Consider the following 21,576-nt stretch of genomic DNA (forward strand, 5'->3'; position numbering starts at 1 on the left):
CTGTGCTCAATCCATACTCAATACAAATCTTTTGTATTTTGAACTTGACTATCAGAGTCCAGTTGCCAGCATAAAGATTAAGCAATCATGCAATGCCATAATCAAAGGAAATTAGTGAAAACAGCAGAAAACTACTATGACAGCTATAAACTCGAAAGAGTAGTGAATCCTCCCGGAAGTGCCCAGGCTGGTAAAATTACTCCAGGGTTTCAGTATTTCTTTGTCTAGAAAGTCACAAAGGAATCCTAAAATATCCTAAGAATTATAAGATGGTCTTGCCTCAGAAAAGTTCCTGATCAGAAAGACATTGGGTAAAAATGGGATCCATTTAGATTAGGGAGGCAGAAACAACTGGTAACCAAGAACATAAATTCTTGTTACTAATTTGCTGGAAGACACCTGGATGATCCCTAAGCATTTTTCGAGAATGTGTGATAAAAGTGGGTGTTTTTGAAGAACATGGGTCCCATTATATCCAATGTAAAATAAATACAACATTCCTTAATAAGAACATCATATCCAGCACACAAACATGTGGGTGGTAGTGTGATTGTACAGTAAAGCTCTGCTGCCTCAGGACCTTGTACAACCTGCCATATACAAATAAAGAATGAATTCTGCTCTGTATCAGGAAACTCTTAAGGCCAATCCAGTGTTTGTGAGATGAAGCATAGCTCAAACATGCAACAAGACAATGATACAAAAGCATATCCATATAAGAGTATCTGAAAAGAATCCAAATTGTCAAAGTCTACAAATCTTGATATATATTTTACTGCATAAAATGAATGACAAAATAGACAGTATTTTTCTTTTTAAACTGTAATGTACATAAAAAATTTAATTTGCTGTTTAGGGATAATGAAGTTCAGCTTAGTGACGACTATGACCTTATTTACAAACAAATACCCTTATGAGTCTTTTAATTATTTAGTGGAAAAGACTGTAAACTGTTGAACATTAATGCGAAAATTACAATAAAACACTGGCTTACAGTGCAGTATATACAAATAACTGCTGTTATTAAGTATATTAAAATATTTTAGGCTGTATATTTTGTAAGAGTTTTTTTGTAGTAGTTTATTATATAATTAATGCTTAAAGGGGGCCTGTTTACATGTTTTGACAATGCGTTTATTTTTGATACTGTTGACCACAATGACCTCCTTAAAGGATAAGTTTGTTGTTTTTCTAGTTGAATTTATTTCTTCATTAACATGGTATACAAAGTATATACATTTGCCAGACAAAATTATGTTCTTAAGTTAAGCACTTTGAATAAATTAAAAAATATATATATATATATCTTGCCTGCACTGTCGCTTTACATTGGAGGATATGGGGCACAGAAAGAAATCTTAAAAACTTATGACATATGTCCATTTTTCAAAACCAGTTGTCAACTATTGATCTGTGCCTTGTGATTACATATACTGTACATACATACATACATCTAAAATAGTAATTTTTTTTTTTGTTTAAACATTTATAAACTATCACCAATATTATGAGATTCCACCATTTTAAAAGAAGACGGCCATGAACAATATCTTAGCATTTAGTCTTCCTTGCAAAAACCTTTTATCCCTATATTGTTGTTTTTGTTTTGATTAACCTCCTTAGTTATGTGAGAACTTGCATAGAACTCGAAAACTCAAATAGAAAACCTATCTTTACCAAGAGAAATATGCAGGAATATGCAATAAAATGATAAATAAATAAAATAAAAAGGTCCCTTTTTGTTGTCATAAACATGTATCAGAAACAAAGAAGTCATTGATTATTACTAGACAATTGTCTTGGCTTGAAAAATGGACATGTTTGGTACATTTTTAAGCTTTTCCTCTGTGCTCTCATCCCTGTGAACTGGCAGCGCAGCACAACCTTGGCTAATTAGATGGATAGAGCTATATTTGTCCCCAGGGGGAAATTTGGCCTTTTAAAAAAGTTCACTAAATATATAAATGCTTTTTATATACAGTTTTTTTTGTTTGTTTGTTTTTTTTCCCAATGTTAGTTGTAATGTTTATTGTTAGGTTAGATGATCTAGAAGATCTGCTATTAGACTGTCAGTTCTTCACAATGGATAGTGTGGCTCCTCACAGTTTTATAGAAAAAGTTTTTCCCCCTATTTATATTTATTTATTTATTACAGATGGCATGGACGTGTTGGCTGTATTATTTTTCAAAGTTTATTGAGTTGCTAGACACGGTAAGTATTATGTTGAAGAATCATACATTGTAAGAATGGCCATGACGAAACAAAAAATATTATGTTGTCTAACAGTTAAATATTAAAATACTGTTAGGTTGTAATTAAATTTCAGTGGATTTTGTTCATAGTATCCAAGCAAGGGCAGAGAAATGTGTGGTAAATGTTAAATGCCAACAGATCTGATAACACTGAAATTAAATTATTATACTTTGATATCCTTTTCTAGCATTAACCGATTGTAGCAATTTCTATAAATATTAATAAGTAATTTTTTCCTTTATCCACTTTAGTAGTACAAAAGGTTACATACAGTAATTGGAAACATTTGTTAATTCTGATTGTCAACCACAGTATCATGTGTATAAAGTTAAACTATAACATGCTGTAGTTTATGTAGATGGGGTATTTTCCACACACACAGTTGTGAGTATATACAGTATATGTATGTTTTTGAGTGTTTCTATATATATAGTTTGTGACTGACTCACACATCAACAAAAATGCTTAAAACTTGAAATTTTGCAGAATGGCATACCCAGTGCAATAAGTATCCATTAATTAAGAACATTTCAACATATCAATATTTAGGAGTGAAAGAAAACACAACAATAGACAAAAGTAAATACCTCAAAATGTCAAGAATGCCTTGACAAATTTGATTGAAGTTTAGAAAGGTGGTAGAAAAAACAAAATTAGCTGACTTTTTTTTTTTTAATTTGTTGATATTTTTCATTAATAATGCGCTACCAAGCTGGACATTCTAACGCACCACATCCACCATTTCAGTACAGCATTGACAGCGACCTCACAGATAAACAGGGCCTGATTGCTTCTGCAGATGGCCTTCATTTGCATAAACTAAGTTTGATGAAGCTCAAAGAAGACACATTTAGCTTGTGCTTGCAAGGCACTGTGAGCATAGTTAATTTTGTGCAATTTATCCAGTAAGAACGGTATTTAACGTATACTACCCATTCAACCTTCGTTTTATCTGCAACTTTGTGCAAATACTGAAGTGAGGACTATAATTACCATTAGCCAGTGCACTGCTCCAAATGATTTCATCAGTTCTCACAAAGTTTAAATAAGAATAAAGCCAACATTTGTTGTCCACCTGCTTTTCATCATTACGTTTGCAATACCAATGCACAATCAGTATTAAGAATTTTTTGAAGGTATAAAAACATAGGAAATAAAAAGGAAAAACAACATAACTAATTAAACAATAGAGCCAGGTGCTATTTTTCCAGATGTGATAGGAGAAAAAGGTAGTGTTTTTGAGATGTTAAAAGTAATTAGTAACTTTTTTGGTAGATATTTATTCAAATCATGTACTGAGGCAGTACTAATTTAAGGCTTTGATGCTAAAGGAGAGTTGAGATTTTTAGCAGTTTTCAGCTTTGAATGAATCAGCTTAAATCACCATTGTAACATAACTGAATACTGCTTTAATTTGGAGTTTTGTTGCAATCTCTTTCACACCAACATCAACAAGTACTGTAAAGCATGGTTAAAAGTAAGCAGCTCAATTGAACTAATAATATTAGCCATGGGTAAAAAAAAAATAATATTGTATACAGAAAAGTACTTGGTTACATAATACTTTTGATAAATCTGATTAACCAGTAGAGCTATAATTGGGGCCCATTGGCTTAGATAAATTCCTGGGTGAAGCCAGTTAACACAGCTAATAATAAAATAAAAGAAAGTAACGCGGGTAATGCAGCTTGTACTCACTGTCTCTCTCTCTCTCTGTGTATGTGCATGTATATATTCGATGTACAGTGCATCCAGAAAATATTCACAGAGCATCACTTTTTCCACATTTTGTTATGTTACAGCCTTATTCCAAAATGGATTAAATTCATGTTTTTCCTCAGAATTCTACACACAACACCCCATAATGACAACGTGAAAAAAGTTTACTTGAGATTTTTGTAAATGTATTAAAAATAAAAAACACTGAGAAATCACATGTACATAAGTATTCACAGCCTTTGCCGTGAAGCTCAAAATTGAGCTAAGGTGCATCTTGATTCCTCTGATCATCCTTGAGATGTTTCTGCAGCTTAATTGGAGTCCACCTGTTGAAATGTGGAAAAAGTGATGTGCTGTGAATACTTTCCGGATGCACTGTATGTATTGTATATACTGTATGTACAATGTGATATTTCAAAGAGTTATGTTGATCAGTATTAACCTTTTTTTATATTTGCAGGTATTTTTTGTGCTTAGGAAAAAAAACAGTCAAATTAGCTTTCTTCATGTTTACCATCATTCTATTATGCCCTATACATGGTGGTTTGGAGTCAGATTTGCTCCAGGTAGGCTTAATTTTTATTATTATTAAGTTCAGATCTTAATGTATTCTGTGGAATCTGTAAATCTAGCTTTTAAGGATAAGATATACTAATAGATATGTTTATCTTAATTCCTGTAGGTGGTTTAGGAACATTCCATGCTCTTGTTAATTGCGTGGTACACGTTATTATGTATACATACTATGGAGTGTCTGCTATGGGACCCACATACCAGAAGTACCTGTGGTGGAAAAAATATTTAACCACCATTCAACTTGTGAGTATGGTGATAATGTTTGTTATAAAAAGAGAAATCTGCAAGTTTGATAGAAACCATCTAGCTTGAAAAAACAAATAATTAAATCATGAAAAATAAATTGTGTTTTTATAAATAATCAACACCTGTCAATTTATTCAACATAACAAAAATACTGAACGCTATAAATACTAAATGAATTTTCTAAAATGGTAAGTGCACTGAATACTTTAATAGACTTTAACTCAGTAAGCACTGCCTCATAGTATTCATCTAATCTTTTTGGCAATGACAGCCTTTAAACGTGAAACTGCCGTTTTATCATGATGTTTTAAAGGCACAGTTTGATGAAAGTTCTGGTAAATTGTGTGTTTAATGAAATCAAAATTAATCTTCATCAGTACAGTGGAACCCGAAGTAATTTCCCCCATAGGATTGTATGTAAATACAATTAATCCGTTCCAGACCATACGAACTGTATGTAAATATATTTTTTAAAGATTTTTAAGCACAAAAATAGTTAAATACACCATAGAATGCACAGCGTAATAGTAAACTAAATGTAAAAACATTGAATAATACTGAGAAAACCTTGAACAAACATTGCAAGAATTTGCGCTATTGCCTTACGAACCGCTCGCTGTAAACACTTTTCTTTAATGAGTTTTAAGCACAGGGAAAAACATGAACATTTGAAAAATCCGTAATTTGAAAAAACAACCAAGAAAAGTAAAATAGCGACAATGCACGCTACGAACCGATCGCTGTAAACAGAAGTGAAGTGGAGGTTAAAATCCAATAGAAAAAAGTCTTCATTAAATACAACGGTCGAATCAGTCTCTTTAAAAACAAGCCCGGTGCATTCTTTAACTGCTTTCTCGGCCTTATGCGGCCAGCCCTCTCTCTCGCTTGCTCGCTCATGCACTTTCTCTTGCTTGCTGTCTTCCTCTCTAGCTCACTCTCTCACTCTCTCTCTCTCTCTCTCTCTCTCTCTCTCTCTCTCTCTCTCTCTCTCTCTCTCTCTCTCTCTCGCTCGCTCGCTCGCTGCACAGGGAATGCACAGGGAGAGACTGAACACGTGCGGAAATCATCGGTGCGTATAAACCGGAAGGGAAACTGGCTTGTTCGTCACCTGAGTGTGCAGTCGTGAACAGATGCAAAAGTTTGGCGAACTTTTTGGTCATAACCTGATTTGTACATGGTCGAGACGTTTGTGACCTGAGGTTCCAATTGTTCTGAACTGGAATAGAGGGATGGAAATGGAAGAATGAATATTCATTTGAACATTATTACTTGTGTAATGTAAGATTTTTTTTTCTCTCTTTACAGGTCCAATTTGTTACAGTCACAATTCACATTGGTCAGTTTTTCTTCATGAAAGATTGTCCGTATCAGTATCCAGTGTTTTTGTACATTATTTGCTTATATGGATGCAGCTTTTTAGTACTTTTCCTCAACTTCTGGTATCATGCTTATACCAAAGGTAACAGGCTACCAAAAACACTTAAAAATGGAGTAAATGCAAGAAAAGAACAGTAACGGTTCTGAACAGAAGTTGCCTATCTCTGTGCAAGTGACAATCTCAAGCATGATTTAATGATGTGGAGAAAGCATATATTGTTTTAAATTTATACATTTCTCCTGAAGTATTTACTAGATGCATTCATACACATTATTCTTGTGTATTCATTTTACTTTTTTACTGTGTACTATTAAGTTTCAACATTTGGAACCATCTAAAACCATTTTTGAAATGTCTTCTCCATTCTCTTCAGTAAGGTTTTGTAGTATTGTTTGAAATTATTTATTTAGTGAAATGTGAATTAGGATTATTTCATGACATACTAAAGTGTATTCTCAGTTCACATTTTTCTAGATTTAGTTATTTTCTTTGCATAGATCATGTTTCCTTTATAAAAGAATTGCAACATGCAGTTACTCTCTGAATATGCAATTTAATTTTTGAAAGCGGTGAATTTATTTATTTGCCATGTGTTGAATGTTTCGGCTTTAATGACACTTTCTTTGTAACAAGCATGCACTTCTCTTTTATAGTGGTATAATCCTTCCACATCCGTGAGGTATACCTATGCCATATATAAAATACAATGTGTATATGTATGTATGTGTGTGTGTGTATATATGTATATGCGTGGGTATATGTGTATATATATATATTTATGTAATTGGTATAAAACAGATGCACATACTGTATGTACATGTTATTTTAAATTTGAATATCAACTGATGTAGGCAGTATAATGTGGTCTTAACCATTATAGATATGATATGCTACCTAAAATTATTTTGAATTTGTTATTTTAATTCAAACTTTCAACATGATTTTCTAACAATTGTTATGACTTTCAGAAACAGAAAAAGCAAATGGTTTAACATTTACATAAGTCTGCTTTCTGGAAAGAACTAATTTGTGCATTTTGGAGGTCAATAATTAGGGACTTTTATAATGCAAATTATTCTGTATAGCTACCATATGCTTATTTGAATAGCCTGCATTGTATTTTTTTATTCTTGTTTAATTTACTGTACTTAACACTGCAGTATAACAATTTTGTGCACTGATATCAATCAATTCTGTTAACTCTGTTATCAGCTAAGTATTTTTATGTAGTAATGAATATCTCTTCCATAGACATGATGCTACATTTCAATTATAAACTCTTGAATTTGAACTGTTTTTTTTTTCTTTTGTACTGTACACAATGAAAACAACTGTGACAAATGTTTTTCTTAAAGTAGGTTCTAAAGACTATAGGTTACCTGTGATTTCTGTTTGGCATTGACAAATGCTATAATATGCCCCAGTATTTCAGACAAAGACATGTCAAACACACATCTATTGAGCTGAATTGTTCAGCTATAATCTTATCTTGCCACCTTCATATTAACACAATGCAATTCTAGTGGTCAGCAACCCTCTTTAGTTTGAAGGTTGTACCTGTCAAGCATGCTAACATTCACCCCTCAGTAATCTGTGGCAGTAGAGGCTTTCAAGGTGCATCTTTCTAAAAGAAATCTATGAATTCAAGTGTACTTCAATTTTGCTACTCTAGACTATTTGTAGTTACATTCTGTGTGTACATCTTTCTACAGGTTTTTCTTTAACTATTATTTATTTCTTCTGACTCCCCACCCAAACTCCCACCACCCCTGTTTTCCCTAAATTTGTATTGTACTCCATACCATACAATTAATTTACTTTGATTGGTCATCAAAACTACCTGCCTAAATCTATTTGTATAGCGGTATATATTCAGTATAATACTGTCTTAACAGCTGAAAGAAAATAAATAAATGAATGTGATGTGCTTTTTTTGTAAATATTTTAATCTTGCAAAGAAAAGCTGTGAACTAGTTCAGGACTGGATACCTGGATCATTCTGCTGTTACTTAGCTGCACATTATGCTCATGAGTTTTTAATAGATAAAAGTTCTGTAGTGCTTAAGGACACTGACCAGTTGCCACAGTTAATCTTTTCTACATTTTAATGATCATAGTTATGATACCTGTAAACTGCAGCTGAAATCAGCTACGTAATTTGAGGGTAATTTTAATAATTTGTCTTATTTATTCTTTGAGTTCCATAATAAGCAAGTGTAAGTTACAGTTGACAGATGTAGTTATTCTCTGTCGTCTTGCCTTTCAAATGGAATGTTACGTCTTTGAAGCATTAAGTACAAAACACCTTTCACACTATTTTTCTGAATATTTTGAAGTCATTATATATGATAGTACATAAATACATCTTTATCCATTGTACTTGTATTTCTTAACGTCTCTAAATCAATTTTCAAACATTCTGTAGTGGGTTAGGAATTGCATTTGTGTTGCTGTTTATGTTGGTAAATTAACAGAAGGTTTAATCCGCTTACAATATTGCTAAACTTGTTTCTAATCTTAAAAAGCATTCCTGTATTGCAAAATTTACAAAAATGTAGACTCCACCTGGAAATTCCTGGCTTTTCAAAATTTGTCTGGCGAGAACCACTTTAGCTTTTTAAAATGTGTCTTATTCATGGCCATAGTCAGGCTAAATTGTAGTTCTACAACCCATGGTGCCTGAACCTTGGGTGGATTTGGTGATTCTTTATGGTATTAGAATATTCTCTCCCAGCTGTGTATTTGCACTGATAGAGCTGATGGAGTTTTGTATAAAAATAATTTGTTTGTGCTGCACACTGTAAATTTAGAATGAAAACCAACACCCTACCCCACCACCTGTGACAGAATTACTGTCAACTCTGACAGTTGATTTGAGGAGAAAAATATACCCTGATAATTATCTAGTTTATGGAAAATTAAAAAGGATTACAATGATAACAGTGCCTTGCCACTCCCACCACACACTAGAAGAACATCTGCATAAACAATTGCCTTTCTAACTAATTTAATGTTTTGAATAAGAAAACCTTTTGTGATGAAAAGAGATTAAAATGGATGCTTACTTCCACTTGCAGTGATGGCATCTGTGTATCTGCTGGGAATCAATGGTGACATTCACACATGGACGGAAGGTAGGAGAAAAAACTTGGGATACACTCTAAACCTATCCTAGAATCTCCACAGCCCAATTACACCAGCAGCACCTAATTCAAAATTGAGTTAAGAACAGATCGATCCCCACCCCTGAGAGGGAGAGCAAGCCAAACGACATAAAATTTAAGGCTTGTAAATATACCTAAATTAATAAATTATCTGTGCTTCATGAACTTATTTTAAAATATTACTGATTAGATCCTGCCATGTTTTGAAAAAAGTCTGTACGGATCCTCTAACTGAGTATTTGATTTTTTCCAATTTCAAATAATATAACACATCGGTTTCCCACTGACTTAAAAGAGGAGAGTTAGGATTCTTCCAGTTTATCAGAATAAGTCTGCGTGCCAAAAGTGTAGTGAATGCAATCACAATTTGTTTGTCTTTCTCCACTTTAAGCCCCTCTGGAAGAACCCCATACACAGCTGTTAATGGGTTAGGAGGGATTGTGAGTACAAGGCTGTCTGAAAGGTAATTAAAAATTTTTGTCCAGAATAATGTTCATTTGGTGCAGGCCCAGAACATGTGACCCAGTGAGGCTGGGACTTGGTTGCAGCGTTCGCAGGTTGGATCATGCCCTGGATACATTTTGGAGAGTTTTAGTCGAGACAGATGTGCTTGATATATAATTTTGAGTTGTATAATTGTATGCTTTGCGCATATGGAGCTCGAGTGAATTCTCTGCATTGCTACTTTCCACTCCTTTTCTGATATATTAATTGAGAGATCTTTTTCCCAGTGTCCTCTTGGATCTTTGAAAGGAAGGGATTGTAAAATGATTTTATATATTGTAGAGATGGAGTCTAAGTCCTGAAGATTGAGCAATATTTTTTCCAGCATGGATGAGGGTGCAAGATGAGGAAAGTCTGGAAGGTTCTGTTTAACAAAGTTCCTGATCTGAAGATAGTGAAAGAAATGTGTAGCTGGAATGTTACATTTGGAATGTAATTGTTCATAGGATGCAAAGACGTTGTCTATATAAAGTTCTCTAAGCAAGTTAATTCCAAATTTTTTACAGATATTAAAAACTGCATATGTTTGTGAAGGTTGAAAGAGATGGTTCTCTTGCAGAGGTGCCACAGATAGAAATTTGCAGAATCTGAGCAAACAGAAGAGAGAAAATGCAGTAGAAGACCCAAAAAGCTGTTTGCATCTGATAAACAGAAAAGCATCTGATAAAATCTAATAAACAGTAGCTGAAGGTCACATACTTATGAGACAGAAGGAAATCCATTTGAAGTGCTTATTCGGCTTATGGCAGCATCACCTGCCACCAAAGTACATGCTTTAACCAGAGCAAAGTAGTGTAAGAAACAGTTCATGAAAAAAGCGACAAGGAGAGAGTTCAAAACATTAAGAGCCATACAGCTTGAAGCACACAACATTTTTTTTAGAACATTGGGACAATCTAGACGAGAACAGGCCATTCAGCCCAACAAAGCTTGCCAGTCCTTTCTACTTAATTCTTCTAAAAAAAATCGTCTAGTTTTGAAAGTCCCTAAAGTCTTACTACTTGGTAGCTTATTCCAAGTGTCTGTGGTTCTTTTTGTAAAGAAAAACTTCCTAATGTTTGCTCAAAATTTACCCTAAATGAGTTTCCAACTTTGTCCCCATGTTCTTGATGAACTCGTTTTAAAATAACCGTCTCGATCCACTGTACTAATTCCCTTCATAATTTTAAACAATTCAATCATGTCACCGCTTAATTTTCTTTTGCTTAAACTGAAAATGCTCAATTCTTTTCATTTTTCTTCATAAGTCATCCCCTGTAGCCCTGGAATAAGACTAGTCACTCTTCTCTGGACCTTTCCTAGTACTGCTATGTCATTTTTGTAGACTGGAGGCCAAAGCTGCACAAACTACTTAAGGTGAAGCATTATAAAGCTTGAGCATAACATCCTTGGACTTGTACTCTACACATAGCGCTATATAACCTAACATTCTGTTTCCCTTCTTAATGGCTTCTGAACACTGTCTGAAAGTGATAGCGTAACATTTTAAACCTAACATTTTTACTTCCTATATGTAAAACCTTACATTTACTGACATTTAAATTTCATCTGCCACAAATCTGCATAAGTCATTCTGTAATGATTTAACAATTCCAAATTATCTGCCAATCCACCTATCTTGGTATCATCTGCAAATTTAACTAGCTTGATACTTATATTCCTATCCAAGTCATTTATATATATATATATATATATATATATATATATATATATATATATATATATATATATATAATATATATATGTGTGTGTGTATACTGTATGTATATACATACCATACGATATATATAAAATATATATTAAAAACAGCAGCAGCCCTAGCACTGACCCCTGTGGGACACTACTGTTAACATCAGCCAATTCTGAAAAGGTTTCTTGCACCATCACCCTCTGCTTCCTGTGTCTGAGTCAATTCTACACCCATCTACAAATATCGTCCTGACCTCCCACTTCTTTTAGTTTGATGACCAACCTCACATGTGGCACCTTGTCAAATGCTTTCTGAAAGTCAAGATAAATAATATCATATGCTCCACTTTGATCATATTCTTTTGTTGCGTCCTTGTAGAATTCCACCATGTTAATAAAACATGACCTCCATCTTCTGAACCCATGCTGACTGTTCTGAAAAACTCTCTTTACTTGCCATGTGCTGCTCAATCGTATCCTTAATAATTCCTTTCATTAATTTTCCTCTGATGCACATTATGCTTACTGGCCTATAATTGCTTGGATCTGCCTGTTATCCTTTTTATATAACAGGGTAACATTTGCCAGAATCTTCCCAGTGCGCAGTGACTTCTTAAAAATATGCGTCAAGGGTTTATATATGTATTTGTTAGCCATCTTAAGAACTTGAGAGTAAATATTATTGGGTCCTGGTGATTTGTTTGATTTCACCCAGTTTAGTCTGAGCAGTACTTCTCCCTTTACAATTTCTAAATCACTCGGAACCTCCTTCGTAGTCCCATTAACCGCTGGCAGGTTATCCACTTCCTCACTTATGAAGACCTCAGAAAAAATGCAAATTTAGAGTGTCTGCTATTTCACTGTCTATATATTTTATTTCCCCCTTACTATTTCTGATTTACTTCACCTCCTTGACTGTTCTTTTACTACTAAAATACTGACAGGATCTCTTAGGGTTGTCTTTCGCTATATCTGCTATATTCCTCTCCAACTGTTTTTAGCCTCCCTAATATTCTCCTTAATGGATGGATCTCATGTTCTCATATGCTCAATGATTCTCTTTGGAGTTATTAGTCTTGTTCACCTTACACTGCTGTTTTTCCCTTTGCAGCTTCTTTTTTAACTCTTTATTAACCCACTGTACAATTTATTTTTTTAATTCCTATTAATTCCAAATTTTGGTATGCACAGTACCTGTCCTGCATTACATGTAAAACATTTTTAAACCTGTCCCACTGCTCCTCGACTGTATCCACACTGAAAAGCATATCCCAGTCTATCCTCCTTAGATTTTGCTGCATCTGCTCAAAATTTGCCCTACTAAAGTTAAACTTAACAATTTTAGCCTTTACATCTGCACTCTTACAACACAATGAGAATTGTATTATATTATGGTCACTTGACCCTAGTAGTTCAATCACCTCTGCACCCTCAATTTTATCTTGATTATCACAAAATACTAAACCCAGACAAGCTTCACCCTGTGTTGGTGCTTAAACATACTTTGTTAAAAAACAGTCACTGATTACTTCTAAAAACTCTTGTGCTCTGCTATTTGCAAGGTTATCCCAGTTAATATTCAGATAGTTGAAGTGCCCCATGACTATAATATCCACCTGTAAACTTGCCTTTTTAATATTACTAAAAAGTTCTGTGTTGATGGTCTATAAAACACTCCTAAAATAAGGCCTCTTTCCCTAATGCTTTACAGGCGAAGCCACATGTCCTCACTAAGATGGGGCTCATCGTCCAACTGAAGAGGACTTGTGTTTAAATTCTCTTTGACATAAACAGCAACCCCACCTCCTCTTCTGTCTTTCCTTAAAAAATGTGAATCCCTTTATATTATACTCCTGGTCATCTTTGTTATTTAGCCAGATTTCTGTTGTTGCTATAATATCATAGTTATGCTCTGCTGCATACAACTACATCTCACGTTATTTTTGATACTTCTAGCATTAAGGCAAGCTATTTTTAATATGTTACTCCTTTTACATTTAAATATTGGGTTTGGGGTAGCAGAGTTGCGCAGTGGTAGTGCTGCTGCCTCGCAGTATGGAGACCTGGGTTCGCTTCCCGGGTCTTCCCTGCGTGGAGTTTGCATGTTCTCCCTGTGTCTGTGTGAGCTTCCTCTGGGTGCTCCGGTTTTCTCCCACATTCCAAAGACATGCAGGTTAGGTGCATTGGTGATCCTAAATTGTACCTAATGTGTGCGTGCAAGTGCCCTGTGGTGGGCTGGCACCCTGCCTGGGGTTGTTCCTGCCTTGCGCCCTGTGTTGGCTGGGATTGCCTCCAGCAGATCCCTGTGTTAGGATGGAGCAGGTTGGAAAATGACTGACTGACATTGGGTTAGAATTTACATTACTACGTATTTTTACACTATTGTTTGTTCCTCCATGTATAGTTCTAAACCTGGCCTGTCCTAAACTCCTTACCCCCCAGTTTAGACAATCCTTGACTAACCTACTCATATGACTACCCAATACATTGGTGCCTCTCCGGTTCAGATGTAACCCGTAGTGGTGGATTTTGGAGCAACAATTCTAAAACTGAAATTTTTGGTTCACAAAGATGCCTACAATTAGGTCCATAAATATTTGGACAGAGACAACTTTTTTCTAATTTTGGTTCTGTACATTACCACAATGAATTTTAAATGAAACAACTCAGATGCAGTTGAAGTGCAGACTTTCAGCTTTAATTCAGTGGGTTGAACAAAAGATTACATAAAAATGTGAGGAAACTAAAGCTTGTTTTTAACACAATTCCTTCATTTCAGGAGCTCAAAAGTAATTGGACAAATGAAATAACTGGAAATAAAATGTTCATTTCTAATACTTGGTTGAAAACCCTTTGCTGGCAATGACAGCCTGAAGTCTTGAACTCATGGACATCACCAGATGCTGGGTTTCCTCCTTTTTAATGCTCTGCCAGGCCTTTACTGCAGTGGCTTTCAGTTGCTGTTTGTTTGTTGGCCTTTCTGTCTGAATTTAGTCTTCAATAAGTGAAATGCATGCTCAATTGGGTTAAGATCAGGTGACTGACTTGGCCATTCAAAAATTTTCCACTTCTTTGCTTTAATAAACTCCTGGGTTGCTTTGGCTGTATGTTTTGGGTCATTGTCCATCTGTATCATGAAACGCCGCCCAATCAATTTGACTGCATTTAGCTGGATTTGAGCAGACAGTATGTCTCTGAACACCTCAGAATTCATTCAGCTGCTTCTGTCCTGTGTCACATCATCAATAAACACTAGTGTCCCAGTGCCACTGGCAGCCATGCACGCCCAAGCCATCACACTGCCTCCACTGTGTTTTACAGATGATGTGGTATGCTTTGGATAATGAGCTGTTCCACGCCTTCTCCATACTTTTTTCTTGCCATCATTCTGGTAGAGGTTGATCTTGGTTTCATCTGTCCAAAGAATGTTTTCCAGAACTGTGCTGGCTTTTTTAGATGTTCTTTAGCAAATTCCAATCTAGCCTTTCTATTCTTGAGGCTTATGAGTGGCTTGCACCTTGCAGTGCACCCCTGTATTTACTTTCATGCTGTCTTCTCTTTATGGTAGACTTGGATATCGATACGCCAACCCCCTAGAGAGTGTTGTTCACTTGGTTGGCTGTTGTGAAGGGGTTTCTCTTTACCATGGAAATGATTCTGCCATCATCCACCACTGTTGTCTTCCATGTCTTTTTGTGTTGCTGAGTTCACCAGTGCTTGCTTTCTTTCTCAGGATGTACCAAACTGTAGATTTTGCCACTTGTAATATTGTAGCAATTTCTCGGATGGTTTTATTCTGTTTTTGCAGCTTAAGGATGGCTTCTTTCACCTGCATGGAGAGCTCCTTTGACCGCATGTTGTCTGTTCACAGCAAAATCTTCCACATGCAAGCACCACACCTCAAATCAACTACAGGCCTTTTATCTGCTGAATTGATAATGACATAACGATGGACTTGCCCACACCTGCTCATGAAATAGCCTTTGAGTCAATTGTCCAATTACTTTTGAGCCCCTAAAATGAAGGGATTGTGTTAAAAAATGCTTTAGTTGCCTCACATTTTATGCAATCTTTTGTTCAGCTCACTGATTTAAAGCTGAAAGTCTGCACTTCAACTGCATCTGAGTTGTTTCATTTAAAATTCATTGAGGTAATGTACAGAACCAAAATTATAAAAAAGTTGTCCCTGTCCAAATATTTATGGACCTAATTGTATATATTAGAAGAAGAAGATTTGGCAAGAAATATATTGATGACTGGCTTCAGTCTCCTGTGAAGCGTGTTTGCAGTTGTGGATGTGCATTTCAGCTAATGAAGTAGGGGATCTGATGGAAGTCAAAGGAGTGATGAATGTTGAGAAATATAAACAGATTCTGATATATTGTGCTGTATCTTTAGGAAAATTACTTCTTGGCAAAATGTTTTCTTTCAGTAATCCACTTCAAGCAGAAATGTGTAGATGGAATACTAACAGTATTAGAGTGACACCCTCAAAGCCCAAACCTAAAAAGAAGGAGTGGTATCACTTGCACAGAGAAAGGAACAAGAAAAACCAAGTCCAAATAAGGGTTATGGTAAATCCTGGAAGAAACTTGGAAGAATTTATGACAAGACTCCTGGAAAAATTAGATCAGCATATAAATTGGCATCAGTTTTTTTTTTTTGATTGAAGAAAAGCCACATAAAATACTGACTTGTTCTAAGAGGACAAAACCTTTTTGTTAGTTTTTATTGTATCAGTTTTGTGTTTACTTGCTTGTGAGAACACAATACAACCTTAGAATAAATGCTTTCTGTCCTGATAACAAGATTTGAATGTAATTTTCTTGGGTGGCCTAAGCCTAACACAGTACTGCAAGTAATTTTATAATTTGTCTATTCAGAATATTTTTTTCTCGATTGTGTATTTTAATTGTTAAGAACCAGAACTAAATCAGGAGGCACAGTATTTTCTAAAGAACATGACTCAAAATGCTTCCATAGATTTGACAGAGCTTTATGTATACAACACCAAAGTCTACAGCAGCTGCTGTTTTAGCGTACAGGCTGTCATTAATGTTACCTGTCAAACATCCATACAGAGAAAGAATTAGGAATGGCAGCAGCTGGGACAGGAGATTTTCAAGCAATTTCACCTAAAACACCCAGTGAGATTTTGCATCCACCCTTTAAAAGGATTACTACAAGTGCGAGAAGCCCCTTTCTGGATGAGACAGCATATTAGTTGGGTAAGGTGGTGATGCAGAGTTAGCACTGCTCCCTAAGAGCCCCAGGACTCTTTTCAGATCTGAGCCCATTTCCATGAGTATTCTCAGGATACTTAGCATGTGAAGGGTATGTTGGTTGGTAACTCTAAATATTATGATACGAGTGAGTGATGGTGTGGCCCTGTGTTAAACCTGACACACTTTCAAGCTTTTGTTCTTACTTTGTGTACTCTTTGGTGTTGCTAATATGGACTGTAGCTCCTCACGTCCCCATAATGGACAGTATGTGTTAGGGAAAACAATGAATGGGGAGTTTACAACTTTTAGAATTCGAGCAAACAGTGCAATGTTGAACTCATCTTTTGATAAATAAACTAACTAGTTGGAAAAATTTCACTACACTTCATTTTGTCTCTAAGGGCCATGTCAACATTTCTGTGTTGCCTTGACCAATAAAAAATTGTATCTCCAAAATAAAGTGTAATTGAAACATCGGCGGTGCAATGCTTTTCTGTCATCCTTTGCCATTGAACATCGTACACCATTCCACTATAATTAAGTTATCATAACAGGTACATTTTTTTTTTTTAGCTTTGAAAGGGGGAACAAATGGATTGCATTAGGACAAAAGAGTACATGCGCATAATGTCAAAAAATTCTTACCAAAATTAAACCAAAATTGTCAAATAAGATGTCAGTTCTAAGTCCATGTCAATGCTATCCCAGAGGTGTTCTACCTTGAGGCAATGCTACTTGTCTCAGCAGCCAGAAGATGCTTCAGAGTCTCAAGTTTAAACTATTGATACCTTATAATGAAGGTAACCATTATAGTCAAACAGTCTATGTGTTCTGAGACCAATTATACATTCTTCAGGGTCAAGAAGAGTGGTAAAATAAATCAGTGACCAGCCAAGTACAGAGAGAAAAGAGTAGATAAAGAAAAATAAACTGTTAGTAATATAAGAAATGAAACAGTATTTCAACATTAATTTCTGACAGTTTATCAGATTTATCATGTATTTTTTAAGAGAGTAATACTTAAATCACTGAAAATTCAAAACCCATGTGAATAATTTAAAGGGATATGTATATTATTTTATGTTACTTACCCCATTAGTGATGACCAGGAAAAAACAAAAGTCATACTTTCATGGATAATAGAGATAAAAAAAAAGTCTATGATAGAATTTTGCTCTATAGTAACCAATGCTGGAAAACAGCCAACAATATCAATGAAGAAAGAAGTGTCAAAAAGTTTTTAGATGATGAAAGGAATGAAACAAGGAGACTGAGTAACCCCACTTCTTTATTAATCTTCAACATTAAAGCAATGAACTCGGGAACTGTAATCTACATCCAATATATAGTAATGCAGATACCTTAGAAAATCTCCAGGAATTTAGGAATATCTGGAATACAGAGCTGAATCAGAATGGAATAATGATGAATAACACCAGAAGTAAAGTGGAGTTTGTAGATATGAAAGGAGAAAGGTTAGAAGGAAGAATACGACTGAAAATAGTGGATTTGGAGTGGGTGGATAGATAAAATATTTAGGAATGATTATAAAGAATAACGGTAAAATAGATCAAGCTATGCTTACTATGAAAGTAAATAATAAGGAAAAAAGATGTGGGAAGAATTGCAAAATTACTAATTAATAACACAGTATAGAAATCTGTGTTAGATTATGGTGCTCAGAACTGGACTGTGGTAAGTGGCACAGTAGAATAACTCAAGCAACTGAAATTAAATATTTAAAAACATTTACAAGAAACAGAAAGAAAGGAAGAATTAAATCAACAACCCCTCTGGGAAGAAATATAAAAGACACCTAAAGTGGTTTTGGTTGTGCATTAAGAATGGACAATAATGGAAAACTCAGAAGAGCACTGGAAGTGGGAACAGAGGGTGAAAGAAAGAGGAAGAACAATGTGGTTAGAAAACATATAAAATATTATTAGAAGGAGTAAGACAGTGAATACATGAAAGAGGTTGGAGAAACCGAGGGGTAAATAACAAAGTGGATTAATGAGGCTCCGAAGCTGTAAAGACAGGGTAAGGTTGAAGAAGAAGAAACATATTTCATCAGACCCATCTCAGTCATTGTTGAACAACACGTCTGTTCTCTGTTCATGCTTGTAAGGTTGTACAATTTCAGTTCAGAGAGATAAACTAAACCTTTTACTGATGTCTCGGCCATTACGTTCAGATGTGTTGGAGAATGCCACTGTTGTTGTTGCTGCTGTAGAAAATGCTGGATCCTGTGGATCTGGTTAGGAGGGCAAACATAACTGAAGCTAGTGGTTGCCACAAAAAAAAAGCCTAGTATAATGTTTCTTAAAACGTCAGATATTTCATACCACATCAAGCACTTCACTGAATCCTAACCGATTTATGCATACAGTATATGCTTTAAGGGGGGGGCTTCAATAGAAGGATTAGGTTACAGACATTATTACCTATTTGTATAAGACCTAGCAGTACCGTGGTGTTACATAGAGTACTTCCCCAGCTTGTGCACACATAATGTGTTGTTAAAAAATAAAACGGTCGAGTTGTGATCAGAACCTAAATGGTTTCCAGGCTGAATGAGGAGATACGTCAACCTACGTGTAAGAGACAGACATACTAAGGAAAGGGGTTCTGCAGTGACCATCCTAAATGGAGAGATCATTTCAAAATCTGGGCTGACAGAACTGATGGCAAGGTTGTGGTTCCTGCTTCACTGACTACACACACCCTAACTGTCTTTGTAGTTAAGGAAACTGGGTCCCAGAAGTTGCTGTCTGGGAATTACTGGTGTGAACTAAAAGCCAGCGGCACACCAATTTGTATCCTGACTGAGCTTGTTCCCCTCCTGCTTTAGGTTTTATGGCATTGAATATGACTTCCATTAATGGAACATAAGGGGTTCAGGAGGACAAGGGGCTATGGTGCTGTAGAGAGCTCTTCTTTGGCCCAGTGGTACCTTGGATAGGAACCCTAGTTACAGATTACAAAATAATACAGAATACATTCAAATATAATTTAATTAGTCAAACAATTAAAAAAAACAAGCAGTGCAGAAGGATCTGTGGACTAAGAAGCCACTACTACTGTACTTTAGATATTTTAGGTATAGTTAACGAATTTACCATTGTTAACTCAACTTCCCTTATTCTGTCCCCGAATGGCATGTTAGCAGGGCATATCTCCCAAGACCAGGTCCAGATGGAGAGTGTGTTGTAGTGAATGTGGGCAGATAGCTTTACTGAGAAAGTCAAAGGCTGAAAATGTGTATACTTTAATACTGTATAGGCTTCTGACAAGAAGTTATACAGAGTGTAACACAAGACAAAGTCAAACTGTTGAGGCACCATGCAGCAAACCCCATAGAATTGAATTATGAACAATAGAAAAAAATAATGCATTATACTAACTATCCAAAATGGCAGCTCCTCTAGTTATGTGGAATTCTGTGAGGAAGAGGCGGGTCCAGGTGGGCAGACCCCCAGAAGTGACATCAGAGGTGGAGAGCCATAAATCTTCCTTTCTGCATAGAGCGGAAAACAGAGGTCATTATCACATAGCCCTTACTCCTGGTCTGGTGCATAATTACCATCACTCAAACTGTCTTCCATGCACACACACGTGACAATGTATTAATTAAAGACAATAAAAAGGCAATAATCTCAATAAACTGAAATAAAATATGGCAGAAGGTAAACAAAAACTAGAGTTGAGCCAGGTGGAAACAGAGCTAGAGATATACTAATATATAACAAATTAGGAGGGGGAAATAGGAATATGCCAAGCTGTCGAACAACAATATTAACACAGGCATTTGTGGCATCGAACCCTTCTTGTACAGTAGTATAGCTACTTTCAAATCTAAAATTGTGCATGCCTCTGAAGTTACACTGTGACTGCCTAACACTGCAGACATAATTTACCATCCTGTACACATAAAGTAGCCTGCCAGAATTGAGAAATATTAAAATATTAGCTGGATGTGGTGAGAGAGGACACGCAGGTGATGGGTGTAACAGAGCAAGATGCAGAGGACAGGAAGATATGGAAGAAGATGATCCGCTGTCGCAGCCTCTGACAGGAGCAGCCTAAAGAAGAAGACTAGGAGCAACACCCAGTGTTGGCCTGGAAAGTCATTTTAAGCTCTGGTTCTAACATCTGCTAGTCTGGTTTCAGTCTGTTCTGGTGTTTCACTTGTTCTGGATCTCAGTGACACAGGTGAGCCACTAGGTGGCACTGTCCTTTAAACCCACCCCTAAGATAAAAAGTTTGGGTTCTAAAATATGTTCATTGTCTCTTCCTGACAAAGTGTGCCAAATTTTGTTGAAATTGCACCAAGGATGTGGAATTGGATAAAGAACAAATGGTTGTGTTTCTGCTTATATGTATGTTTTTTTTCTATTCGAGTTCCATTTTTATGCCTTTATGCTTATGTTTATTATGTTCATTTATGTTTTATTTATAATATTTCATCAGTATAGAGTTTGGTTTCTTTTTTTGGTCACTTGTTTTGTTATGTTTCCTGTATTTTTTGGGTGGAACCCCAAGAAGCAGGTCCACCTCTGGAGGACCACCCTCAGCCTTTATCCTCGGGAGCTGAGAGCAAATCCTTCAGTGGTCCATTGAAGTTCTTTCAAGTGCATTACAATGAGTATTGGATTTCCAGTTATTGGGATTTTCTGCTTCTGTTCTTGGTTTTTGATATTGGGATTGTGCATTGGGACTTGTTCACCTAGCATTAACTTTTAGGAAACTCCTTTTTGCCATTTCTGTTCTTTTTCATTTTTTTCTTAATAAATATTCTCATTTATAAAGTTCCTGCTCCGT

At 35.6% G+C, this 21,576-nt stretch overlaps 1 protein-coding gene across 4 annotated transcripts in view; it reads left to right on the forward strand.

Annotated features, from left to right (window-relative positions):
* Nucleotides 1-6,644, forward strand: part of elovl7a (ELOVL fatty acid elongase 7a) — a 40,043-nt gene extending 33,399 nt beyond the window's left edge. For all 4 annotated transcript variants that reach the window (XM_039758718.1, XM_039758719.1, XM_039758720.1 and 1 more), the window contains 4 exons: nt 2,156-2,212; nt 4,434-4,539; nt 4,656-4,792; nt 6,101-6,644. In XM_039758718.1, coding sequence (XP_039614652.1) covers nt 2,156-2,212; nt 4,434-4,539; nt 4,656-4,792; nt 6,101-6,310 — 510 coding nt within the window. In that variant the 3' untranslated portion in view covers nt 6,311-6,644. The remainder of the gene's footprint in view (nt 1-2,155; nt 2,213-4,433; nt 4,540-4,655; nt 4,793-6,100) is intronic.
* Nucleotides 6,645-21,576: the final 14,932 nt, after the last annotated feature.

The sequence above is a fragment of the Polypterus senegalus genome, chromosome 7, assembly GCF_016835505.1.
Source record: "Polypterus senegalus isolate Bchr_013 chromosome 7, ASM1683550v1, whole genome shotgun sequence".
NCBI classification, from domain to species: Eukaryota; Metazoa; Chordata; class Cladistia; order Polypteriformes; family Polypteridae; genus Polypterus; species Polypterus senegalus.